The sequence below is a fragment of the Cavia porcellus genome, unplaced genomic scaffold (assembly GCF_034190915.1).
Source record: "Cavia porcellus strain 051 isolate PalLab524CR breed Dunkin Hartley unplaced genomic scaffold, mCavPor4.1 scaffold_12, whole genome shotgun sequence".
NCBI classification, from domain to species: domain Eukaryota; kingdom Metazoa; phylum Chordata; class Mammalia; order Rodentia; family Caviidae; genus Cavia; species Cavia porcellus.
Window position 1 is genome coordinate 41,341,055 of NW_026947495.1, and position 27,940 is coordinate 41,368,994.

Sequence of the window (27,940 nt, forward strand, 5' to 3'; positions counted from 1 at the left end):
CTTTTATTCTCTCTGTCCCAGAGATGCGCAGTGATTCACCGAGCTATCTGCTTGGCAGGGAGGGGATTAGCGGGCACGCTCAGCCTGCATCTCTCCTTCCTCCCTCTGAGAACCAGCCTAGTGGCCTCCTGTCTCTCAGCAGAGCCAGGGCTGGGGGTGGTCACCTGCTCCCTGCAGCCTGTGCCTGAAGGAGGAAACCTAATTTTGAGGTTCACTTAGCAAGCTCTCATACAAATGTGTCCTTAAACTAACTTTATGTGTTTAAAAAAATGAGATTTTTAAAATTTCTTTTTCAACTCCTTTGTTTTACTTTTCAGTTTTATTGAGGACCCAAATAGGTAAGAGGTGTACAGTATTAGTCCTCTTTGATAGGGTTACAGATTTATCAAATGAAAATGTAGCACACCCAGATAAACTCGAATTTTAGGTAATTAACAAAGACTGTTTTAGTATAAATAAGGGGGAAATGTTTAATCTGACAATCCTACCCTTGGGAATATTAAAAATATGCCCTGGTCCCTGACTCACACTGGGAAAAGTCATAAACCGAAAAGACAATGTGATTTAAGTTTGAACACAGAATCCTAGAAATATAATATTCAAACCAGAGATGAAACGTCAGTCTTAGTGTTTGACCTAAAAAAGCCACATGAACCAGGCTCAAGAAACCCAACAAAACTAAGTGCAGAAAACCAAAGAATGATAACAGGTAGTATAGCACACAGATTTTTGCCTCTTCCCACCTCACTGTAGTTGATTTTGTTCTGCCTTGCCAACATGATCTCCGGTGTATCAGGCATCATATGAATTTGAGTCTTGTCTTTGTCCCAGGCCTCTGTATATAAACGCTATAGAGGAAGATAAGATGTTTGATTAAAAACAGTTTGAGATAAGAAACACAAAAGGTCAAATTAAAAGAGCTATTATAGACCTAATTAGGAAAAATAATCAGGTTTGGATATGATAGTCCATTGGAGATTTGAATATTACCACTAGTGTTAAGATTAAAAATGAAAATAATAGAAATTATTTAGAAGTCTTCAAGTATATAATTTAAAGGGAAAATGTAACCCCACACCTCCATAAATAATCCTGAATCCACGAGTCTTTAAGTATGGCATCTTTTGGTATCACGGAACATGGGAGGCAGCTGGGGCTCACCTTGTTCATGTTGAGAGCATTGCTCTTGGCCAGCACCTGTTCCAGAGAGTCAGGCACACTGGTGAACTTCAGCTGGTCTGGAGGCTGGCGATAGATGTTATCACTCAGTATCTCTGCAGCTCTCTTGCACTTGACCACATCCAGTGACCCAATGGGGACCCAGCCAATGCCTCTCAGCCACTGCAGATCTGACTTGTAAACATTCTAAGAAAAGGGAGAAAAGCAGAAACCTCATCAAAATCACTGCAATGAGTGAGAATAAACGTGCAAATGGCATCAATAACACAGTATGATTCCATTTTCTTTTAGTAGAAAATAAACTCCCAATATTCAACAGACTAAAAAAGAAATTACGCTTTTAAAATGACCCAGAAATGTTTCCTAGCCAGAATAAAAATATTGTTCAATGGTTTAGCTTGTTAGGAGGAGAGTGATCCCAACTAATTTTTTCCATCAGTCAGTTCAGTGACTGTAACTGTAATATAATGTCCACATGCACAGGGAGAATGCCAACCAGAGTGAGGCAAAGCACATTATATATACCCATCAACAAGGCAATTTTAAGCCTAGCAGCTATTCCAAGAATACTAGCACTTTGTAAAAATACTGATGAGATGGAACAATGATATTAACATAATGTTAAATGAAGAAACAGCATATGGAACAATGCAGGTAGATAAATTATAGATAGGAATAGGGGATTTTTTTTTTTTTTAGTAGTTGAGCTGAATTACTGTTCTATGGACTTTTTCTTATATTTCAAAATACCTTTCATGTTCTTTTTTAAAAAGGAGAAACAGAGAACTTAAAGTGACACATGATAATGGTATAGAATTCCTGATGTCCTAAGACAGATCTTTGACAGCTTGTAATGCTGTCCAAGATTCAGGGCGAGAAATGACCATGTCCACTCCCCTAGCCCCTTCCCACCAGGTTCCCAGCCTTGGAAGCACAAACTTTTCCAGAATCACAAAGCCATAGCTTTCTTGCTTCACTTTTAATAATGTTTTCTGCTAAACATTTTTAGGTAACCCTTAACGTCCTAGCTACTTCACAAAAGTGTTATTGGACCGCTGGTCTACTCATTGGAGAGATTTCACCTGTAACAGAAATTAAGTAGAAAATGTGAACTGGTAATTTGCAGACAAAAAGCCTATAGCAATTGTCCTCTGTTGACTAGTTGTCACCTAAATAACAGCAGTAAGAATAAAAACAATAACATCTCATACCTCTGAAGGGCTTTTTACTCTGCAAATGTCTCCCACATATTATTAAGACTAATCATAGAGGTAGGGAGACAGTCTAGAAAGGGTGACCATGAAATAAACAGATGGCAGACAGTCTGTCAAGGCTGTCAGTCAATGGGTGACACCAACCCTTTTAAACTGCCTTTTATACGTGGACAAAGCCTTTCTTCTTGGAGACAATTGCGAAACACAAGGTTCTTTGTGTTGAAAGTTACTGAACAGATGTGGGGCTTCTTAAGGCAGGCTGCACAGTTTCTAGGAACAGGCAATTAATGTGTAATTACTGTGAATTTGTCTTATTCTCCGAGGCACCCTAAAGCTTAATAATTCCTTCAAATGTTTATAAAATACGCAATTCGGCAAATGTGCTTCTCGTACTCAGATCTGAGATAGTGCTTCTGAGTCCAGTTGGTTCTAGGTTCTGTCATTATCATGTGGCCCCTCCACAAAGACAGGAGGAGTGCCAGGGAAACAGCCCAGTGATTTACACATGCAGACACACAGGCTTTTTTTCATTTCCTGAGAATAACATGTGCTGGCCTAGCTGGGATGAGCCTTCTAATAACTATAACCTCCTTTATTTGGCAAGGATGCTAACAATAAATTCCAAGCTATTTCTTTTCTTTTTTAGTAAAATGGGTTATCTCATTTCCCTTTAAAAGAAAAAAAGAAAATGTCTCCCTCTGGTGGGCCCTGAATTCTAACACTGGACAACATCAGTTTTGTTTCAGAAAACCAACGTTGGGGTAGAAATTTATTTTCTCATAAGGAAGACTAATTTGTTGATAGTAAAGCAATAAAACTATTAACTGATTCATATCTCATTTACTTAGCAATAAATACTAGGTTGAGTTGGCTAATGTGTTTTTTATAAAAGATAACTTTTAGTTTAAAATATTTCTACACCCCACCTTATTATTGATGCTGTACTCACATCGCTCTGGAGGTCATAGGCCTGCCGAGCATGGACGACATCGTTCTGGTCGGGCAGACACGTCCACTGGTGCAGGTGGTGCTTGTAGTCCACGTCACTCACTAAGGTCTGGCACTTCTTGGCCAGCACCACCCCCAGCATGTCCACGGGGCTGCTGAACTTGGTCTTCCACTTCTCAAAGTCCTTCTTGTACTCCCTGTCACTCTGGACCTTGGCCACGTGCATGGACCACATCATCTTGGGGTCATCCTCAATGTTCCGGGCCCCAATGTGGTGGCCCAGCTGCTTGCGGTAACCAACTTTGTATTTGTACTGAAATAAAAAGTATAAATCAGAACTTTACTATAAACTCTTACAGGTCACAAGTCTGTACAAAACTATATTTCTTTCACTGTATTTTAAATGTTTTTTTTTCTGTACTAACTCCAGTCCATATCCTTACATTTACCCTAGAAGCCTCTAGATGTAGTAAAGTAGATGAAATTCATATAAATTGTGGTATATCCTCAAAATAACCTATAGCCCGCAGGCCATAAGAGTAGTTCTGGAGGCAGGCAGCACATAGAGTAGGGGATAGTTCACCTGTGGAAAGCCCACTTGAACCAGGAAACCCAGGGGAATTAGATCTATACAGAAACACGGGTAAGGAAAGGGATGTGCAGATGGTATGTGTGCTTAATAAGCTGTCAAATGAGTGGCTGGTTCTATAAACCTGAAGTACTGTACATAGGTCAAATATCCCCTAGAGTAGCAACAGAGGAGATAATACTACATTTTATATTGGGTTTATGCATTCGGTAGCAAATTTAGGCCATCATTTGAAAACTGCCCAGCAGCAACCCAAATGGTTGGAGTATGCCTCTAACAAGGTCATGGGTTCAGGTTTCACTGGGCCAATTATTTCCAATATGTGCATTTGATTTTGAAGTCAACTGAGTTAGAAAGTACAGAACTGTAAACAGGGGAGAATACAGCACAGCAGAAAGGAATGAAGTTGTTGTCTCCATTCTCCACACACTACAACTTTGATTCTTAACAGAAAATGTCCTAGTTCACAAATATAGATAACAACATCAATAGCCCAGGTAATTATGGAGAGGGAGATAACGCACAGAAAGTTCTCAGCACAGAGTTCTCAATACTTTTTGATTGTTATTTATTATTATTGAAATAAGTACATCTCCTTGGAGTAAAGAGAGGATAATACACACAAACTAAAAACAGTCACTAATATGACACTCCAACATAGAGGTCGTCATCTTCAGTGTGGGCCTTGATTTTTTAAACTGATTTTTAAAATAAACTTTATTGCAGGTATACATGCATATGTGAAAATATAGTACAGCATATACAGGGTTAGGTATTCTGCATGGTTTCAAATGTGTGCTTTGTGGATAAGGGAGGGCTACTACATTAATACATAAATGTGTTCACCTCATTGACCCATAACTGCCCTTCTATTTTCAGAAGTAGCCACTATTAAATTTTTGGTGTAGATCCACAGATTAAGAATATTTTAAACCAAGCATGGTGGTGCCTGCCTGTAATCCCAGCATTTGGGAGGCTGAGACAGAAGGATTATTGCAAATTCAAGACCAGCCTGGGCTACCAAGTGAGCTCAAGGCCAGCCTAAACTGCATAGCAAAACCTTGTCTCAAGAGGAAAAAAAAAAATTTAAACAGCCAGGATTGGTGGTGCATTCTTGTAATCCCAGCAGTCAGGAGGTTGAGGCAAGAGGATCACTGCAAGTCCTAGGCCAGCCTGGGCTACAAAGTGAGTTTAAGGCCAGCCTAAATTGCACAGTGAACTTGTTTCAAAAAGACAAAAATAAATAAATAAATAAATAAAATCTATTGCATTGGATATAGCCACTGGAAAAGCATTTCTCTGGATATGCACTTTTGGAAAAAGAGGTATTTTACATCCTGCAACTTTCTTCACTCAGTGATATCTTTTTTCAAGTATGTACAACCTAAATCTGGTACACAACTTTTGGCTGCAGCAAAGTCTTCTATCCTAACAATATACCACATTTTTGCTCAACCACAATACTATTTTGTTATTTCAAAACATGATCATTCTTGGGCATGCTTGCATACATACTATATACATGTTAGTATTTGTTCAGTGCTGATGCAGAAGCATAATCTCTAGGTTATAAATTATGTACATTTTCTACTTTGAATGCATGCCACAAACTCATTCTCCAAAGGGCTTGTACTAATAGTGAACACCCTTCTCTAGCAGTTACATGAGTGTGCCCACTCACACACTCCTTGCTGGCATTTGGGATTACTACTTTATTTATTTATTGCTAAACTGGTGATTAAAATAAAATCCTCTTGGTATTTAAATTCACATTTCCTTGATTACTCCTAGAGTTTTTACATGTTTATCGATCATTTATTTTTTTCAACTTTGTAAATTATGCATTTATACCCACTGTTCATTTTTTTTGTACTGGGCCATTTTTCTTTTTTTACTGGAGATTTGTAGATGATCTACAAATGCTGGATTTTAATTCCACCTGATCTTAGCCAAAAGGCTGAGAAGCAATGGATTTTAATCTCTTTTCTATGTATTTAAAATGTTTGCCATCAGTCTGCTGATTGCCTTTTATGCTTATGATATCTGTATCCTATATGAATTTTAGGTTTTGATTTGTAAAATTTTCTTTACATAAAAGTCTTTTTACGATTTGTTTTATAGACTTCGTGTCTTACTTAAATAAAGCTCCCTGCCCCAAAATAATAAAGATGGTCTTCTGTGATTTATTCTAATAATATGAAAAAATTTTTTTTACATTTAGGTCTTTAATTCCTTAGTTGAATACCCTTGTAGCAATATTATGCACTTCCCCCCAGAAAAATTACATTTCTCCAACTTTTTTTTTTAAACTCATGACCTCATGTTTGCCAGGCAAGCACTTATGCAGCAGAGCTAAACCCTCAGTCACCCCCACCAGCTTCTTTGAGGAAGGCTGATTTTTACAGCAGATATCTGTTCCTCAAGAATCCTTGAGGCACCAGAAGAGGGTGCTGGTTTTACTCTGAAAAGTGGCACTGCACAGACACCAGCAGCCTCTCTCTAACATTGACCAACTGCTTTCTTTCATAATCTCACTGTAAGAGCAAGTGTCATATATGTTTTTTAAACATTGCATATTAAAATGTTGCGTAAAGCCAAGTCATGATTCTCACAGGGAGAACTTAAATTCTGAGTTCCATTTTCTATAAACTTTTCTTTGAGTATACACATCTGCATCTGCACTCCAGCAGTTTTTAAATGACTGAATCTCTATTCTTGGTGAGCTGGTTTTCACTGAAGACAGTGTCCTATAGGTTACAAATCTTTTCTATGACTATCAAATTTCCTAATTTCCTCTAAAGCTAGATTTTCTGAATAAACCCACAACAACCTCATATTTTTAAAGGTCCTTTGTAAAGATTTTAGTTCAGTGAAAATGCCACATCACACTGCCCACACCCTGGGAATAGAATGGACAACTCACATCACTGGCGATATCTCTGGAGGCCTTGGCTGCCACAATGGGGATGGCATCGCATCGCAGGTCATAGCCCTTCTTCTTGGCTTCTTCATTGGCAAGTTTATACAGACTCTAAATTTGGGCCCAAAAAAGTTAAATGTTGACATTCACATCAAAAATTGATAGAGGATTTAAACAATTCACTAATTCGTCTATGAGCATCCACAATAATATCATTTTGGGAGCCCTAAGAGCCTTCTGCATTTTTGTTAAAATAAAAAGGGTACCTAAGGAGATCACTGATCTGATTTTTACTTCACAACTTATGCTGAATTAATGAAGGTTATGCTGTTTTAAAATTTTTAATTAAAACAGTCAAGTTTGGGGCTGGGGATTTAGCTCAGCGGCATAAGCGCCTGCCTTGCAAGCAGGCAGTCGTGAGTTCAATCCCTGGTACCGATAAAAAGGAAAAAGACAAAAAAAAAACAGTCAAGTTTGAAAGTATGAAAACAATTAAGCTGAAAATTTGAAAGCATTAAAACAATTAAGTTGAAACTCATAGACCTAAAGCAAACAGGTGAGAAACATTGTTTGTAGCAATTAAGTAAATTCACATCTGTTCTGCCCTGACTTTGTGTCTGTGGCAACACTGGGTACTTCAAAATCAGAGGATGAGATCTCTTTCAACTTTAAAGTATTTAAAGTAATGAAAGACTGATAATGTATAGAACAAACTGCTGAGACTCAAACCACAAGAGATAGTTTAGCCACATTATCCACAAGGAACTGCAGGAAGAGGTCTATTACAATTAAAGTAGGGAATTTGTAAAGCACACTTGTGAGTGACTCCGCTGTACACTCCCACCACGATATCTCTGCCTTAGAGCACATTGACCACAGGCTGAAATCATGTGCCAAAATAAACCTCTCTTCATTTAAGTTGTGGGTGTTAAGAATTGTTTCCTAGCAACAGGAAAGCACACTGATACAGTCATTTATTCTGAATTAAGAATCAGGGAAGTTCCTGCTGAGTGTGATCTTTGAGTTGGACCTTGAATGATGAGCTAGGTTTCCAGCCAAGGGGAGAGAGAACCACATGAGCCAGTGCACAGGGACAGGGGTGACGCCCAGGGGTTGAAGGATGAAGTGGGATGAAGCTCCAGGGAGAAGTGGTAAGGGGACAAAAAAGACACTCGAGTTGAGTCAAAAATAAGAATTTGTTACTTGTTCTATAGAAAATAAGAAACCAACAAAAATCTTTGAGAAGAAAGTGACATAATAAATTTGCATTGTTATCTTCCTATTCTAAATGAGATGGCAACACAAATAACTGAACTATGTAAGTCAGCAGAGAAGTGACAGAGAAGGGAGTCTAGGCAGGTCAGGTGCCCAGTCAACAGCAGTGGCCTGGCTGAACTAGCAGCGGTAATCTAGGACCTGAGAGGTTTCTCAGCAAAGCTAGAACTTCCAGAAATGCTCAGTGGAGAATTATAGGTGCTTTTTTGCCTCCTGAAATTCCTGTACATGCAATGTTGGCTTTCCTGTAATAATTAAGGAATTCTTTTTTTTTTAATTTTATTTAAGGAGAAAAAAATAAAAACAGAAAAAGAGTACAAGTTATACAGAATTTCAGAAAAAATAAACAGTAGGAAATCACTAGTTAATTACATATTGTCATCTTAGAAATAGTTGTTGAAGTTACAAAATTAAAGCATATAGAGGGGACTTTCAAACAGTGAGACTGCAAACAGTTTTGTTCAATAATCCAACAAAACTCAGTAATATGGTTATCTATAATTAAAGAATTCTAATGTAAGTTTAGCTAATTCGATCCTTTCTAGTTTGAGAGTAGGATTTAATGTTTTTAGCTTTTGGTGACAAGGACTAGTTATATAAAATTATGATTTGCATTTCTAAAAGAAACTTACTGAAGATGGTTGTTATTCTAAATTCTGCAAGTTATATGCCCAACAGAAGAGTAATATTCTGTTGATCTGTTGTTGTGAGATATATTTTACTTACTAATGGTACAAAGCAGGGGAAAAAAACCTAATACATCAACCAATAGAATCTTAGATAACAAGCCTCCATGGGTTTAAAATCACAGCCTCAATCTAAAAAAAAGAAATTACACAGAGATAAATGTCAATTGTTGAGCTAAAATTTAAAATACTAAATGCATAAGTGAAGGATAGAGAGACCGAGCTTTAGCTCATGTTACATGTCTGGGAGTTTAAGTTATTCCAAGTTCAAAGGCACAAGCAGTGACCCAGCAGCCAGTGTGCCCCCGAAGCACAGAGTGCAGAAATGAACATCAAATGTCCAGAAGAGAGTATGTAACATTAACAGTACTCTGCTCTGATATCTCTCATTCTCAGTATCTTGTTCACTTCTGAGTCATTTTCCCAGGGATGGCATTTCAGGAATTTGGAAAGTTTGTAGGTTTCAGAGAGAACCCTGGGTGGGACCCTGAATGGGAGGATCCTGGTGGCTGTCCTTCTGGATGGGTGCTCACAGACTGATTCTGCTGGCTTCAGCAGACTGTGTCTTTATGGAGAAAAATGTGATTGAATACCTCAGAAGCATTTTCTACTGGAATTTCCCAGAACAAATGGATTAACTTATGAGATAGGGTCTTTGTTACTGAGAACCCTTAAAGAAAGGCAGAACAATCTGCAGAGTAAGAATTCCTGTCCTAGAAGAAGGAACAGGACCTCTTATGAACCTCTCTACTTAAGTATCTGGGATTCCAATGTGGGGGCACATGACCCCATGCTCACTAGAAGTCAAAAGGCTATGAATTTATTAATATATTCAATGACAGATTCTCATCTGTATTCTGAGTGAGTGAGTGTGTGTGTGTTGGTACTAGGATTTTAGTCTTTAACTTTAATCTTTTGTTTGTTTGTTTGTTTGGGACAGGGTTTCACTACACAGTTCAGGCTGGCCTTGAACTCACTTTGTAGCCCAGGCTGGACTCAAACTCATAGCAGTCCTCTTGCCTCAGCCTCCCTAGTGCTGAGATTACAGGTATGTGCCACCACACTCAGCTATTTAACTTTAATCTTAATTTTTAAAAATCTTAAATTTTAACCCTAAGCTAAAATTTAAGCACAAATGTTAAACAGAAAATATATTAGCTAAAGTTTTGCTTTAGCATCAATGGGAGGAGATACATGCATATGTATTGGTCTATTGCCAATCTCATTTCAAAAATCAATAAAAAAAGATCTACTTGCTCTTATGGTTGGTAATTGAGTAATTCTTAAATCATTCAGTCTCCTAAATGATAAGTCATATTACTTAAAATTTGACATTTATGGTGGTGATTCAGAAACCAAAGAGTTGCTTTTCATATGAAGGAAGGAAAACGTTCTTTATAAAGCTGCTATTTTAGTATTATGTCACCATGAAATACATCAATTGAAATAAGAAACACTGCACAAATTTCAAAGAATTAGCAACTGCTCTCACCTCACTATAGTTGATTTTGTTCATTCTCGCCAACATAATTTCCGGTGTATCTGGCATTATGTGGATCTGGGTCTTGTCTTTGTCCCAGGCTTCTGTGTACAAACGCTGTCAAGAAAATATGTTAATACCATCAAAAAATAATTCAGCCTATAGGTAACAGGAATTTTAAGACTATAGCTTCATAAACAAACAAAAGACAATGTTATGATGTTTTCCATATGTTGCATGCTTTATATAAACCTTCAAATAACCAACTCACAGTGGAATAGATACTTATATGTGCCTTCAGATAAACTGAAAATACTAATAATTAAAAAGAAACTACAAATAAACATCTCTTATAAAAAGACTATTTTCTCCACAAAATATGCCATTTTATCAAAACCACAAAGCAATAAACTGAAGTAAATAGATGATAGATGGAAACACAGACAAGGACGGATGATAATGAGATGGACGATACTCCACTGCTGCTCAGTGCTCTACTCCTTTCTGTCTTTTCTCAGTTATGCTTTTCTTTGATTCAGCTTCAGGAACCTTCTCGTGGTTGCTTGAATTTGAAAGCCTCACCTTGTTCATAGTGATGGCATTGTTCTTAGCCAACACTTGTTCCAGAGAATCAGTCACACTTGTAAACTTGAATTTGTCTGGAGGCTGACGATAGACCTTATCACTCAAAATCTCAGTTGCCCTTTTGCATTTTTCCACATCCAAAGAGCCAATGGGCACCCAGCCAATGCCTCTCAGCCACTGGAGATCTGATTTGTACATATTCTGTTGACACAAATAGTCAATAAATATTGATCCTTGCATTGGGAATACATTTTCTCTAAAGGACATAGAATCAAATAGAAGCATTCTTTATAGTTTGGTAGTGCTTTCTTTGGCAGCACATATACTAAAATACAGTTTGTAGGCACGTAGGGTTCAGATAATACTTCATTTTGCCTAGAGTTTCAAAGGACTAACATTTATAAGGAAAGTAGGTATGCTATTTCCCTGCCTTATAGAGCCGTTGAGCTTGATGATACCTATTGTTCTTTTTCCAAGCAAAGTTATTTACCAGTTTTCCACTTTTGTATGTTCTTATGACCCTCAGTACTCACATCACTCTGGAGGTCATAGGCCTGCCGAGCATGGACAACATCGTTCTGGTCAGGCAGACACGTCCACTGGTGCAGGTAGTGTTTGTAGTCCACGTCACTCACTAAGGTCTGGCACTTCTTGGCCAGCACCACCCCCAGCATATCCACGGGGCTGCTGAACTTGGTCTTCCACTTCTCAAAGTCCTTCTTGTACTCCCTGTCACTCTGGACCTTGGCCACGTGCATGGACCACATCATCTTGGGGTCATCATGGATAGCTCGAGCACCAATATGGTGACCAAGTTGCTTTCGATAGCCTTCTTTGTACTTGTACTGGAAGAAGAAAAAGATTGCTACTTATGTCTTTTAACTTAGTAAAAGCAATTCTTAGGCATTAAAAATAATAATTTTTAGTATAAATAATATATAATACTAAATAAATGAATGAATGAAATTTATTCATCAGGAAAAGAAAATTTAACACATAGTTCTACTACTAAAGACAACTCTTTTGGTGTGTATGTACAAAAGAGAAAGAATAAAATTGGCACACGAGTCATACATTATCCAATTTTTTCCCACTCTTTTCAGTTATTACATAAGAATTTTTCTATGTCATTAAATATTCTTAATAAGAATGATTTTTTAGTACCAGCAGGTATCTCACTACATGGGGATACATTAATACAATTAACCTTTCTCTGTTGACCATTTATTTTTAAATTATGATCATTATTTCCCATATTTTAGAAATAAAAGAATTTTTTATCCTCATAGAAAAAACAAAGGATAATTTTTTTAGAAATGTGAGCAAATTCATCTTTTAAAGAAAACAAATATTTGTAGCTGATGCACAAACAAATATATGGTCCACATGGATAGTAGAACTGAGAATTTAGAACTCTGATTTACTGTGTCCTTGCAGATTTATTTGTTTCTAGGCTGTGGGTGGGGTTTTGAAGGAACCTTACAACAAGTTTGACTGTATAAAAGAAACACATTATGTGGAAAAGCCAAAAAAGATACCTGAATTATAGTCAAGTATGCAGTGGTTTTATCCAGCAGGAAAAATGTATTATTTGGAATGTGTGCTGCTATGGACCCAGCCAGAGCTAGACTTTGGTGCTGAGAATTTTATTACCATTACTTTATACCATTTACTGACAAAATGAAATATTAGCAAAACTTTTAACCTCTTTCTCCACTATAAACCCAGGAGAGGGAGAGTGATTTTCAAGCCAGAACTAAAGTGAAGAACTTCTCAGGTGCACTCACATCACTGGCGATGTCCCTGGAGGCCTTGGCTGCCTTGATGGGAATGGCATCAAGTCGCATATCATAGCCTTTCTTCCTGGCTTCTTCTAGGCCAAGTTTATATAATTTCTGGAACAGATACAAACCATCTTCAGTTTGATTTGTAAGGCGAATTGTAAGCAAAATATACCAGGCAGCACATATTTATCTCTTACCTCGCTGTAGTTTATTTTGTTTTGTTTCGCTAGTAAAACCTCAGGGGTGTCTGGCATAATGTGGATACTAGTTTTATCTTTATTCCAGCCTTCTGTATAGAGGTGCTAAAACAAATAATAATACACGACAAGTACAGGTCAGTAATGAATAGTCCAATCCTTGATGAGAATAAAGAGATTTTACTCTAGGAGCTAGTACTTGTGAGATTTTCAGGTTTAGATGTCTTGTGTCAGTAAGAAGTGCCATGCTTACTTTAAAACCACTTCAGTAACAAGCGAAAGAGTTGAACTGAGATATTCTTCCATAAAAACAGATTTTAGTTTTTCTATAAAAAAGCAAAAGTATCATCCCCATGCAAAGAAAGGACTTACATGGTTCATAGTAATAGCATTGTTTTTTGCCAAAACCATTGGCATGGAATCCATAAGACTGGAAAATTTGAATTTATCTGGGTGCTGACGGTACACGTGGTCACTCAGAATTTGAGCAGCTCTTTTGTTCTTCTCATCCTCAAGAGAACCAGAAGGCATCCAGCCAATGCCTTTTAGCCAGTTAAGATCAGATTTGTACAAATTCTGAAATTATAAATAAGAAGCCAAAAGAAATTAAAAAATTATATTGCATTATATATAGCAATATAATTATTATAGTGTGCATTTACATTATACATATACATAACTATATATGTATTATATACATATACAGATAATATTTTAGTGCTTAAATTCTTAGGTAATTTCAAAATTTTGATATGAACTGTAAACCAAGAAATATCCAATTGGATGAATACTTTGGAAAACACTTAAGCATTTAGAGAGTCACTCAGTTCTCCAGTTCTCTAGATCAGCAGTCTTACTGCTTTCATTAAAACAATAGACTTTGCTGGCTCACCCTCGGTAGAAAAATGGTATTTTCAGACATTTGGGTGACCGGATAAGACCTGGGATTAGTCCAGCAAAGGAGATCTCAGTTGTGCAAACTCAACTTCCCTCACACTAAGGAATTTTGATACTTAGGGAAGCAGTCACAATATTTAACTGAGCAAAAGAAAACCTTAGACTCACATCGCTCTGGAGGTCATAGGCCTGCCGAGCATGGACGACATCGTTCTGGTCGGGCAGACACGTCCACTGGTGCAGGTGGTGCTTGTAGTCCACGTCACTCACTAAGGTCTGGCACTTCTTGGCCAGCACCACCCCCAGCATGTCCACGGGGCTGCTGAACTTGGTCTTCCACTTCTCAAAGTCCTTCTTGTACTCCCTGTCACTCTGGATCTTGGCCACGTGCATGGACCACATCATCTTGGGGTCATCCTCAATGTTCCGGGCCCCAATGTGGTGGCCCAGCTGCTTGCGAAAGCCTTCTTTGTACTTGTACTAAAGGGGAAAAAAATGTATCTTTTTCCTTTCAGACTTAGCTTATGTGTCCTCTTTGTGGCAAATTACAAAGCACAGTGACTCTAGGTATCTTATCAAGTCTAAGGAGCTATGGATTTTGGGTTTTTGATAGGAAAGATTAAAAGCTAAATTTAGCTATAAATTCCATACATAATAAATGTATCCTTGATCTTGTCTTCATGCTAGGCTGAAAGTCTAAGATTAGCTCTCTTTTTTTAAAAATTGTTCCCCCTTAGAAGATTTTGTTCAATTTAAAATTAAATTGAGATTGCTATGAAGTGATAAATTGCAATCAAATCAATATCAACAGGGGATAATGTCTTACTTCACTGGCAATTTCCCGGGATGCTTTTGCTGCTTTGATTGGTATGGCATCCACAGGGAGGTCGTAGCCTTTTTTCTTTAGCTCTTCATATCCCATTCGGTAGAGTTTCTGTTGAGAGATGAAGATCACTTTGAGAAAAAACATTCTCCATAAGCAAGTGCAGGACATTGAATCAAAAGTGCTGCACGTTTTAGGAATCCAGGAGACCTACTATTTGAGCCATCGACTCTTCAAATGTAATTGGAAATAATGCCCATGCATTGCTGATAATCCTATTTCAAACTTTAGAGTGTTGTGATTAACCTAGATGCACAAAATTAAATGTCAACGCTTCTCTAATTTGTAGAAAAATGCAGCAGAAGCAAACTGACAGATAAAATATTACTTAGGCGCTATTTTCCAATTAATGTTGAGTGCTTCACTGGAAGTTGTAAGAAAAGAGTGATGCCTTCTGTCTTACCCCTCTAGAGAGGAAAAGCCATGGAAAAGGGGCTACTGCTCTTTGTAGGCAACGCTCATGCACTGTGAAACAGCGTGTGCTTCACAATAGAGGACCATACAACGAAGATCAACATTTGTAGGTAATGTTTACTCCTTCATGATTTAAAGAATATTATACTTTTCAAGAAGGCTCTAAAATTTACGTGCAATTATTTTCAGATTTGTGACATAATTGAATAGTTGAGATTATAACTTAAAAGCACTTTAATCTAGAAACCAGATTGTTTAAAATATCTATCGATCTTGCATCTAAGTATATTTTAGTGTTCATAGTGTTACTTTAATTCTTTAATGTTAAAGCCATTTTATTAAAGTTTAGAACTTTTAAAATATTTAATTGTTACATAAATTCCAGGAGATTAAGATATGATGAAAATAAATATAAAAACAAAATTCTCCTGGCATGGTTTTGTAGTCTCACTTGCTCAAAATTGCATGACGTAATTACTGTGTGTCAGGCACAACACTAGGTATGCACCATAGATCCAATAAGAATTGTCTCTGCCCACATGGAATACCTGGCCATAGAGAGGTGAATGATATAAACGGTTACTTTATGGTGAAATGTATAATAACAGTATGCGAGAACAGTTAAAACAGCCCCTAACACTGCCCAAACCAGGGAGCACAAGCATCTTGATATTTCATCTAAAACCCGCTAAATAAGAAACAAGAAGTACACCTGATTTGTTAATCAAAATGATTTAAGGATTCAAAAGAACTTCCAAATATCTTCAATGAGTTAGAAGCAATTAAAATGAGATTTCTGAAGATGCACACTGAATTTGGAAACTTACATCACTTGTATTGATTAAGTTTGCCTTAGCCAGCATAATGTCAGGTGTATCTGGCATGATGTGAATTTGAGTCTTGTCCTTGTCCCAGGCTTCTCTATAAAGTCTCTAAAAGGAAAAATAAAATGTTTTCAGTAGTATTATTAGATCAGGGCATGACATAGTTGGATTCAGACAGGATTATTAGATTCATCTGCATTAAATGTTACAATTGCTAACATAAGCAGAAAATAGATGTGGTTTCTTGACTTGATTATAATTGCCTTTCAAAATATAGATTGTGAGTCACCTTCTAAAAAAATTAAAGACAATTCTACCTAGAAAGATGAACCATTAAATTAGAACCTTTGCCAATATTATGAAATGGAAGAGTATTCTCTGTGTTTGGGGCTGTGCAAGTCCCCCTTAGTGTTGAGCTGGGCCGCCTCAAAGGGCTGCTTCATTTGAGGCAGTCCTTACCTTCTCAAAAGGAGACTTAGTTCAAGTAAACCTAGGAACTAGGAGTTTCTTATCTTTTATAATTTACTCTTTACAGTTATATTTCATAATTATTTTGGAGGATGAGAATTTTCAAAAGGATTCTTTGGGAATTTATCAAAATCTCTGGGCTGTCTTAAAGCCATTCTTAACCTCTGTCTTGATCAGAAGGCATAGACAAAAATCTCATTGATTTACTAAAACAAGGTGGTGAGTATTTGAATAGCAGGATATTTACATCATGTCTGAAAACCTTCCCACAGGATACTTACTAATTACAAAAGTAAAACAATAACTTGATAGTGGAGGAATACTGCCGTGCTACTTTAATCAAGTGATCACAGTTATAATGCTCTGAAATGGGACAGATTGGTATCGTGTGCCTCCCAATACTCTATCCCAAGGACACAATCTATAATGTCCACCTGAAAACACACACTCTGAATGTAATAACAAGATATGCCAAAAAACTCAAACTGAAGGGGTTTTACAGAATAACTGTTCTGTACTTTTCACAAATGTCAAAGACTTGGAACACAAAGAAATAGTGAGGAAATAGTCCAAAGAAAAAAGAATTGAAAACATAGCAAATAAATGCAACCTGTGATCTTGAATTGGGTCCTGGACCAGAGAAAATTTTTTTTTTTTTTGCTATACAGAACATTAGTGTAAAATTGAATACATTCTGCAAACTAGGATTATGTCAACATTAACTGGTGGTTTTAATCATTCCATCAGAGTTATGTAAGAGAATGTTCTTCTTTTCAAAAGATACGCAATGAAGACTTAGGAGTAAATGGCATCATGAAGCAATTTTCTTTCTCATAGACATAGGAGACAAAGGAAGAAAAGGAGGGAAGGAGGAAGGAGAAAGGAAGAGCAAGAGAATGTAAATGCATTAAAGCATTAATGTTTGTAAAATCTGGGAGAAATTTTATATATATAATTTATAATATATATATTATAAATATATATTATATTTATATAATATATAAATTTATTATATATAAATATACTATTTTCCATCTTTTATGTATGGCTGAAATTATTCTGATATACAAATGTTAAAGTTACATTGACCCTTGGACTCGTCATTTCCCCTTTGAGTTGTGTAGTGTAGGATGGACCAGCATTTTACTTCTTTTTTAATATGATTGCAACAGTGACTACAACCCAGACAAACAGATTTTCAGGACCCAACCGAGCCAAGCTCATTAATTTTCATACACTATGTTTATCTCCATTAGCTTTAAACTACTGATGTCATGTAGTAGATGATTATTGCAAGGGCTGCCTTGTGCACTGTGGGATTTTCAGCAGCACCCCTGGTTTCTGTCCACTAGGGGCCAGTAGCATACCAACTCCAAGTGTGGCCAGCAAAAATGTTTTCAGATGTTGTGAAAGGTCTCCTGTGAGACAAAGTTCACCCTGGTGGAGAATTACTAAATTAAACTATTTCCTCAATGACATGTGCCAGTTTCATCTCATGGAATACAGAAAGAAAAAGTCCTAATGTGGCCTCTACTGGAATAATGGATCAGTCTTCTCAGGCCCCAGTCGCCTAGGCCTGAGAAGGATCAAATTTCAGCATCCCTGTAATTAGGACTCACTGTCAGGACATGATCAATTTTATGATCTAGGGCATCTCTGTTGGTCATCCTATTAATTCAGTTTTTATCTCTTGTTCCATGGAGGAAAAAAAAACCTAGGGTTCTATAAAAAGAGAAATATTTTTCATAATTTTGTGCTTTCCTAGTCAATCTGTTGGACTCAAACTGCCATGATAAGAACAACAAAAAATGGATACTTGGATAGCTGTTATATATTTAAACTTTCTTGCCAGAGTTCCAGAATCTCTGGGTACATAATTCAACTTTCTATAATATTCAGGGTTAAGTTTTTAGTAGTGCTAATAATCATTCCTCTCTGTGAATAAAATTATTCCATATTGTTATCTCTCATTTATTTTATTCAATAATTCAATATTTATTTTATTCAATAAATACTTATTGAATACTTATTGAACACCTATTATAAATCTATTACTATACCAGCGCTAAAGATGAAAAGTATACTTATTTACTCTGCTCAAATGAAGCAGCCCTCTACTTATTATCAGTAGTATTATCAGTTTTATCTTAATTCAACATTACATGCATTTTAAGCACTTGCCCTTTGTAACATTTTCTCTGTGCTTTTGCAAGGTACTTCAAATCTCTCTCCTGCATAAATTCTATCTATCCAACAACAAGAAATCTAGTTTTTTAATAAATTCAAGTTTTAAAGAAAAAAATGTATGTTCAATAACTTTCTCCTTACATTCTGGTTAAATAAATAAGCAAGCTTTGGGTGACTAAAATTAATACTAAACTGTTTTTATGTTATTCAGTGTAGAGTGGTTGACAATTCAAATAAAGCAAATCAATATAAAACATTTTGTTGGGCACATGGTATAATGCTTTGCTCTTCTTACTCAGTAAGCAAACACTAATGAACAACTTTCAGGTAGCAGGTACCACAGTCTATTTCACTGATTTCTAAAGAATTACTCACATCACTCCTATTTTTGGCATTTGCCTTTGCTAGAACTATGTCCATGGCGTCAGGAATGCTGGTAAACTTGTTTTGGTCTGGAGGCTGACGATATTTCTTTTCACTGATGATTTCCGAAGCCCGCTTATTCTTTTCTGCTTCCAAAGAACCCAGGGGACTCCATCCTATGCCTTTCAGCCACTCAAGGTCAGACTTATACAAATTCTGTGAAAGGACAAAGCAAGCCATCAAAGTCTCATCCTTACCTGGACTTTTTATTTATGTGATTCTATGTATAACAAGCAGGTGCATTCTAGATCTTCAATGATAATTCCTCTTTCGAGGTTTTGTTCTTCTATCATTAAATGACTACTAATGTAGAATATGAATTAATATATAAACTATTGAATTTAATAGACACTGACCTCACTTTGTAGTTCATACACCTTTTTAGCTTGGGTGACATCATTCTGATCGGGCAGGCAAGTCCACTGATGTAAGTAGTGTCTGTAGTCTATATCACTAACCAAGGCCTGACATTTCTTGGCCAGCACCACCCCCAGCATGTCCACAGGACTCGTGTACTTGGTTTTCCACTTCTCAAAGTCTTTCTTATACTCTCTTTCACTCTGCATTTTGGCTACATTCATAGACAATACAAGTTTTGGGTCATCTTGCAAACTGCGGAATCCAATATGGTGTCCGAGCTGCTTCCGGTAGCCTTGTTTATATTTAAACTGAAAATGGAGGAAACACAGTTTAAGCTCAGCTTGCTTTGTTTTCATATTTGTTTTCCAAAACTGAAATAAGAGAAGCAGTGTATAATGTATCTTAGTAAAATAAATGTTTTGTTTCTTAAGTCACATCTGTTTAAGCAGAACCTTGCAAACAACTTAATGTAGCTGAGTATCAAGAGAAGTTATATGAGAAATTAGTTTAATGAGAGGTAGAAACAAATGCTTGTATGTGCTAGAAATTGTGTATGCTGACTTTAGCATAGCATTTAATAAAATTCTTGTTATGTCTTTATGGGAATTATAATCTCATCAAAAAAATACAGGCTGAATGGCAGAAAAGTTAAGAAAAGTACATGACTTAATGAATAGGCTTAAAACTGTAGATTATTTAATTGCAGGACTTCTAGAGTCATATAATGTTGCTTTCCTTGGGATCGTTGCCTCTGTTTTAGTCACAAATGGCATAATCATGTTAACTGAAATATATTAGAAAATTCTGTAAGAGCTCACTATAATGCCAAATAGGTAAAAATAAACAATAAAAATTTAAGAGAATAATAGTGAAATTCCATATCTAGGTTCAATTGTGAAAATAACATTTGTACTGGTGGGCAATAATAACAACAAATGTAATGGCATTCACTTGATGTTAGGAGCTAAATACATCTTATAGCTTAAGACACAGATTCTACTGCTTCACAATATCTAGCCTTTACGCATACTAAAACTACTTAGGACTTTAAGTCACCTACACCTTCAATTTGAACAATCTGACAAAATGGCTTATAAAAAAGGAGAAAAAGCTGGGCATAGTGGTACATGCTTATAAACATAGCACACAGGAGGCTGAGGCAGGAGTATTGCAAGTTCAAGGCCAGCCAGGGTTTTGCAGTGAGTTCAAGGCTAGCCTGGACTACATACCAATACTCCATCTCAGAACAAACAAAATATTACCACAAATTCTATGCAGAGCACATATAAATACCCACCAGAAACTCTTTTACTCTGGCCTCCCATGTCAACCAACAATATCAAATTTTGAAAAGTTTAAAAGAAGTTACTAAAAAAAAAAAAACTCTGGATGAACTATTAATGGAATTATCAGATTAAAAACTTACAGAACTAAAACTGAAATAAATAAGAAACTAGAAATGTTGTAATAGACATGAAGTAGAAAGAAGCCTTTTATGATGCTGTAGAACAGTGGCCTGGAGTTATCAGTACCATATTAAGGCTGACATAGGAAATATTTAATGACAATCAGAGATGGTCCAACAAAGAAGAATCTTATATTTTTACATTTGTAGATATTCACATAGCACAGATTTTAGGAGATGGAGAGAAGGTAGGATGTTGAGTAGAGTTTGGGTTAAATAACTTTGTCTTGTCTAACTCTAAATTCTATTATTCTAAGTTATTAAATTATAAATAGCTCTAATTTTCTGAAATTTATAGATACAAGAACCATTTAAAACTGAAAAGAAATACATCTCTACAGTGGTGGCAAAGTTCATGTACAATTAATTTTAGGGTGGTTCTAACTAACAGGTTCAGAAGAAAAGAAATTAGGTACTATCATATGTTGCCTTCTTCACAAATTATTGATGCTGTTTCTTCAGTTCCTAAGCTATCTTTAGATATAATGCTAATATATATAGTGCTAAATGAAACTATATATATAAAATGCTAAATGAAAAATGAGTTTACTTTCTGGGGAGATTTCAAGCATGATGATTACTTTAGGTCTATCATGACATTTGGTTTATTTTAATGAGATATTGACCTGTGAGCCAGAGAATGGATAATAATATATCACCAAATCAATTTTTCAGTACTTCTGGAAAGCCTCAATTGAATTACAAAGAATCTTTGTAGCCTTAGGGTTTATTGTCAGATGCTGTGTTTAGGTACTCTTTCCACTGTGCATATTGAACCAAATCCTCAATGTTTTGTTTTCAAGATTTTGATTAAGAGGTTGTGTTCCTCTGATTTTTTTCTGGTTAATTTTTGGGATCAACTAAGTGATATGGTCATGTCTGTGCAGAACATGCAATTTAAAATCTATAAAAATGTAATGACTCAGGAAGGACAATATCTATTTTACTCCTCTGAGGTATTAACTACCCTTTGGATCATAACTAGATACTGCCTTCTGGAGTACAAGGGTCCTTATTCTTGAACTTTGGACCAAACATCCAACAGAAAGGGGAGTTAGGACTAAATCTAAGTACCTGAACATTTCTGGATTTTCTACACCCCAAGCTAGTTTCCTATAATCATGTAAGTGTGAGCATTGTGGTTTGGGTCTGGAATGGCTCACACACTGAAGGGTCAGTCTGCAATGCAATGGTGTTCACAGGTGGGGCCCCTAAGGTGACTGGATTGTGTGGGCACTGACCTCATCAAGTATCATGGCTTCACAGCGCAGTGAGTTTGGGAGAGGGGCTTTGCTGTAAAATTTTGCTTTCTTTCTCATTCCCTTCCTCCCTTCTTCCCTCTTTCTACCTCTTACGTGCCATGAAGTGAGATGCTTCTTTCTACCACATGTTCCCTGCCATAAAGTTCTGCCTCACCATGGGCCCAGAAACAATTCCAAGTGACTGTGGACTCTGAAACCTCTGAAAATCAGGAGCCAAAATAAACTTTTCTTCCACTGAGTTGATTTCCTAAAGTGTTTTGTCATAGCCATGGAAAGCTGACTAACTTTTCTTCCACTGAGTTGATTTCCTAAAGTGTTTTGTCATAGCCATGGAAAGCTGACTAACTTTTCTTCCACTGAGTTGATTTCCTAAAGTGTTTTGTCATAGCCATGGAAAGCTGACTAACTTTTCTTCCACTGAGTTGATTTCCTAAAGTGTTTTGTCATAGCCATGGAAAGCTGACTAACATAATAAGGGTAGATTAAATAAAAATAATAAACAGTTAGTTCCTAAATATGGCAAAGGTTGTAGAGGCTGATTTCTTATCTGGCACTTTGAATATGTGTAATATAGACAAAGAGAAAACAGAAAAATACATTTCATACAAACTAGGAAAAAGCTGAAATCTCTGGTTCCTTTGTAGTATCTTGAAACATAGTATCTTAATGTAATGGATCTTAGAGGTCTCCTGCCTCACTGTAATCTGGAAAGCCCCTTTTGATGTTCAAACAGGGATGAATAAGATTATATTCTGGTAAGTAAAGTGGGTAGAAGAAGACAAAGGGAACAATAACAGGAAAGTTTGTCTATAAAACTAGTCACCAACATTAAGTCACCCGATTCAGATAAAATTGTATCTTTATACAATTCACACTAGTACTTACATCGCTAGCAATGTCCCTTGATGTTTTGGCCAGCTGCACGGAAACTGCATCAACTGGGAGATCATAACCTTTCTTTAAAGCTTCCTCCCATCCGAGTTTATAGAGTTTCTAAAAATTAAAGAAATTCATTAGCAAACTTCATTCTGTATTTAAAGTCATGAGAGATGATTAAGCAAAAGTTTAAGTAGAAGTAGATATCAGATTCTAACATCATCTAGCCTATCTCTAAAGATGTGGATGAAAACAAAACAGGTGTTTTGGTAGATTTCTGGTAGTTCTGACTTAGCGTCATGTAACTGGCTTCACCTTTTAATTCTGGCTCTGAGGCCCTTTTTATGCTTTCTGTGGTCATATCAGATATATCAGGTACCATCCTGCCACCTGTTAACTATCATCTTAGTTATTTTAAACACCAACACAGTATTCTAGTTAAATGATAAAAGTAAAAGATGAAAGCAAGTTAGTTTTTCTAAGTTAAACATAGTAATAATAAAAACAGCAAACAGTCATCCTGTGCTCTCCCTGTGCCAGGCACTGTGCTCAGAGCTTCACGTGAAATTTCTCATTTGGCCCTTATGGCAATCCAATGTCAAGGGCACTTTTATGGTTCTAATTCTAGGAATGAACAAACTGAGGTTTAGACACATAGAAAATTTGCCCATGCAAATTTTACATGTCAAAGCCAAAACTCACACCAAATCTGTTTGATGTAATTTTTTTGTTTCACCATTTGTTGATTTCCCAGTTTGTACCAAGGACAATGAGCACAGAGATACGAAACAGAGGCAGTGCGCGTCTCTTTGGAGTGTGCAACCCCAGCCAAAGCCCTCATTCTAAACGACACTCTGCAGTCTCCCTAGGCTAACCAGTTATAGTCTTTCACTTCTACTTTTGCCTTGGCACCTACATCATTTGTTTACTATTCAATCATTTCACAGGTGAAACAAGTTTTATGAAAAAGTACAAAAGTAATATGTATATATTTTTACCTGGCTAACGAGCGTTTGATTCTGCTTGGCTTGTAAAATATCTGGTGTGTCAGGCATCACATGAATCTTGGTCTTATCTTTATTCCAATCAACAGTGTATAAATGCTAGAAAATAGGAGAAAAGGAGATGTATTAAGTCTGAATAACTGTTTAGGAAGAACAGGAAAAAATAAATATACAGACATGCACTCAGTTAAATACACTCAATTTGAAATAGTGAATAATAATTTGATGTTTAAAAAACGAACTCAGATTTAAAAATATTATTTCAGATATTTTTCTACCAGCTAGAATGGATCAAAAGTAGTTCCGATGTAATCATCAAAACTTCAAAGTAATTTCTGCCCCAGTTGGAGGGGGAAGGGAAGGAAGTATAGGGGACGGGCATTGAAAATGGTATAGCGAGGTGCTCCGGAACTGTCTGCCTCTGCCTGCAAGTGGTGGACCTGCGCCGAATTTCCAAACAAAAACCAGAGTCTGTTAGCCTTTCCTCACCGGATTGCTGCGTGAAGGGCAAGCTCTCCTACCCTGTTCATGGTTTGTGCATTCTGCTTGGCAAGCACCATGTCCATGGAATCATTCAGCTTCTTAAACTGGAAGTTGCTAGGATGCTGCCGATATTTCTGATCACTAGCGTATTCTGTAGCTTTCTTGGCCTTCTCCACTTCTAGGGAACCAGCTGGACTCCAGCCCAGGCCTTTGTACCATTCATTGTAGTCTTGTTTATATTCATTCTATAAAGAGAAAAGGCAAATGCTACCTCCTCAATCTTAACACAAAATCAGGGCATGTAGGACTGTGACCTCCCTCCCCATGCTAAGAATCCAACTGTATCACCCAGAAGGAAGAGCCTTACATCACTCTGTATGTGATTCATATTCCTGGTCAGCTCAATGCTCATCGCATCGGGAAGGAGGATGTACTTGTGAATCAGGTGCTTGTAGTTAGTGTTGGTGATGTTGGCTTGGGCATCCTTGGCAGCCGTGACACTAAGCATGTCAGCAGGGGTGTGGTAGCTGGTCTTTGTCTTCTCATAGTTTTTCTTGTACTCTCGATCAGATTGCATCTTAGCCACTTGCATGGAATGGACTAGTTTGGGATCATCCTCAAGGCTGCGGAAACCAACCATTTTTCCCTTCTCTTTTTCATAATTATGCTTATATTTATACTGTGAAGAAAACAGAAAAATCTATAACCAACAATTCTCTTAACTAAAAGTGATTCTTCTATAGAGTGCTACAGTATACAAACCATGTTTTGGACATTTACCTTTCTAACTTGATTCTTACAACTATACTCTGTAAGATAAATAGCAACGTTCTTTTTATTGCTCCCATGTTATAGATGATTATACTTATGAAATCAGAGAGTTGTATGACTTGCTGAAGTGACTAAGGATTAGAACTAAACTTATGATGCTGACTTATGCACTCACTGTCTAATGCACATACTTTATTATTATAAGAAAAGAATACAGGAAATAACAGATGATCTAAGCAGTTTAATACTACTCTGAGGAGTCAGTCATTTGCTGATGAGAACAGGTTCAACTATACAATACATGGTGTAATTTTAGAATAGCTTTATATTTGTGGAACTCAGTTACATTTATTTATTCATTCATTTATTTATTTATTTATTTTTGGTTCCAGGAATCAATCTCAGGACCTTGTGCTTGCCAGGCAGACACTGTGCCACTGAGCTATATCCCGGGCCCTCCATTACTTTTAAGAGTCTATAAACTGACCTATGTGGAAGAAATTTGTACTATGGGGCACCTCAACTTCTACTGAGGGCAGATCATGATCCATGGAAAACTTCTCATTCTGTCTATATACTCATGGAGAAGGAGCCAGAAAAGACAAATTCAGGGAAAGGAGAATGTGGAATTCTCAGGACAGTGAGAGGGCATGGGAAGAGCTTAGAGAAAAACAGAAATGGAAGAGGAAAGCACAACTGGGAGAAATCAAAAAAGTGTGCACTGGGGGCTGGGGATTTAGCTGAGAGGTATAAGCACCTGCCTGGCAAGCTTGAGGTCATGAGTTCATTCCCTGGTACCAAAAAAGAAAAAAAGTATGCACTGAAGTGTGCATCTTCCATCACCCCAGTCATAAAATACTCCCCAGAAGGGAATTTCTGGTGGAAACAACCAAGTGAATGAATTGAGCTTTCCATGGAGATACACCCTGATAGTGTTGTACTGACTGACCGGCTTTCTCTGGGGTGGGATGAGGGCGCTGATTCGTAGTGTTTGACAACTTCTGTAGTATAAAATATTCCCATCACAGCTGATGTTAAACTACAAATGGCTAACAGCTGGTTTGCTAACAGCTCATTAGTTAAAAATTGCTGTCACAAGCCCAATCAGCAAGCCCAGCACAACGCTGCCTGAGAAATTTTGTTAGGAAGTCAAATCCTAAGAGGCGGAGACAAGAACAGCACAAGCCTTCACCAAGAAAGGCTTCCTACAAGCCATAGCTTTAGTGACACAATTCAGAGTAAGTTCACCTACATCTCCTGAAGCAGAGAGTTAAGATCTATAAGGTCACAACATAGCATCCTGTATTCAGAAATGCCAAACAAGTCTAAGAGACATACATAGGGCAGAGAGGTCGCACTTTTTTATTTTTTACCCATTCATGATTTCCAGAGCTCAGCTCTTATTACTGCAGCTGACTAGAAACCCCCAATCAGGTGAGCGCTTTCCTTTACACTTACATCACTTGCAATATCTCGCGAGGCCTTGGCGGCCTTGATAGGAATTGCATCTGTCCTGAGATCGTAGCCTTTCTTTTTAGACTCTTCCAAAGAAAGCCTGTAGAGTTTCTGTAAAGAGAAGCAAAGGTAATAGTTTTTCTCTACACAGGAAAGCCTAGGAAAGGGCAGAAGAGCAAACCAGCACTGTAGCATTCTTTTCATTTTAGGCAGAAGCTTTTGTGGTTCAGGGGTTGAATGCTCTCATAAGTAACAGAACTATGTTGGGGAAAAAAACTGTACAAATTCAAACATCAAGAAGCCACCAGAAAAAGTAAAAGGTCCTGATCTCTATCAGACTGTAAGTATACACTAAGGGTGTGAAGTAGATTATTATTGATGTACTTTATTGGATACAATTATAAGGAAAACTAAAGTATAGCCATCTTCATTTATCGCAAGAAAACTTCGCTGAATTATAAGAGGCACTTTTAATCATATAAATATGTAGAGTCTATAATTTTTAAAAGTCAGCAAATCTAAATCACTGTGGAATTCAAACAAAGAGAAGAAAAGGATCAGAGAATTCCCTAGCAATTAGGGTTAGGAAAAACAAGCAACGAAATAAAGCCTCAAGGCTCTGCCTAACAAGTGTCCCACATTGCTTGCTGTAGAGCTTGCCCCAATTTCTTCAAACTGTTTATCTTCCCCTTCCGTTGAACCCCTTCATTAGGGTCGTGTCAAAAGTGTGATGGAGGAGCTGGCTGACAGCGAGCTCCTGGAGTCTCACTTTCTTTTCCTCTTCTGCCCACAAACCCTTCTCTTCCTGCCAAGCCTCTTAGTTAGATGAGTTCTTGCCCCAGAACAAAATCCAATCACTTTTCAAATTCCTCACTGCTTGTCCCAGCCTCCATTGAGAGATGCAACTCTTAGCAGAGAGAGATTAGAAAGGGAACAATTCTCATTTGTGGACTCCACTATTATTTACACTTACAGTAAAAGGGACATTGATTAGTTAAGTTTGTGTTTACTGGTTCAAACAAGCTAGAAAGAAAGATATACCAACCGGGGAACTGTACTTACATTACTCATATTAATTGCATTGGCTTTTGCCAAAACAATCTCGGGGATGTCGGGCATGATGTGGACTTTGGTCTTGTCAGCTTCCCATGCTTGTTTGTAGAGGTGCTGGGGGCATAAAAGTATAGGTAGAATTTAAAATCTTCAGAGGAGCTCACTCAGCACATACGTATGGAGCTGTTTCCAGGCACTCTGCTGGTTCAGTGCCATGAACTTCTGCTCACCCTCACCTTAGACAAATGGAACTGACTC

General features: G+C 37.1%; 1 protein-coding gene across 23 annotated transcripts in view; it reads right to left on the reverse strand.

Moving 5' to 3' along the window:
• The window catches only part of Neb (nebulin), a 205,500-nt gene that overhangs the window by 113,411 nt on the left and 64,149 nt on the right, over window positions 1-27,940 (reverse strand). For all 23 annotated transcript variants that reach the window (XM_063259068.1, XM_063259067.1, XM_063259083.1 and 20 more), the window contains exons 47-67: window positions 27,692-27,796; window positions 26,633-26,740; window positions 24,771-25,082; window positions 24,442-24,648; window positions 23,915-24,019; window positions 22,926-23,033; window positions 19,310-19,621; window positions 18,906-19,109; window positions 15,879-15,983; window positions 14,581-14,688; window positions 13,923-14,234; window positions 13,230-13,433; window positions 12,858-12,962; window positions 12,664-12,771; window positions 11,410-11,721; window positions 10,874-11,077; window positions 10,304-10,408; window positions 6,854-6,961; window positions 3,343-3,654; window positions 1,162-1,365; window positions 744-848 (exon numbers count right to left, since the gene is read on the reverse strand). In XM_063259068.1, the coding sequence (XP_063115138.1) occupies window positions 744-848; window positions 1,162-1,365; window positions 3,343-3,654; window positions 6,854-6,961; window positions 10,304-10,408; window positions 10,874-11,077; window positions 11,410-11,721; window positions 12,664-12,771; window positions 12,858-12,962; window positions 13,230-13,433; window positions 13,923-14,234; window positions 14,581-14,688; window positions 15,879-15,983; window positions 18,906-19,109; window positions 19,310-19,621; window positions 22,926-23,033; window positions 23,915-24,019; window positions 24,442-24,648; window positions 24,771-25,082; window positions 26,633-26,740; window positions 27,692-27,796 (3,753 nt within the window). The remainder of the gene's footprint in view (window positions 1-743; window positions 849-1,161; window positions 1,366-3,342; window positions 3,655-6,853; window positions 6,962-10,303; window positions 10,409-10,873; window positions 11,078-11,409; window positions 11,722-12,663; window positions 12,772-12,857; window positions 12,963-13,229; window positions 13,434-13,922; window positions 14,235-14,580; window positions 14,689-15,878; window positions 15,984-18,905; window positions 19,110-19,309; window positions 19,622-22,925; window positions 23,034-23,914; window positions 24,020-24,441; window positions 24,649-24,770; window positions 25,083-26,632; window positions 26,741-27,691; window positions 27,797-27,940) is intronic.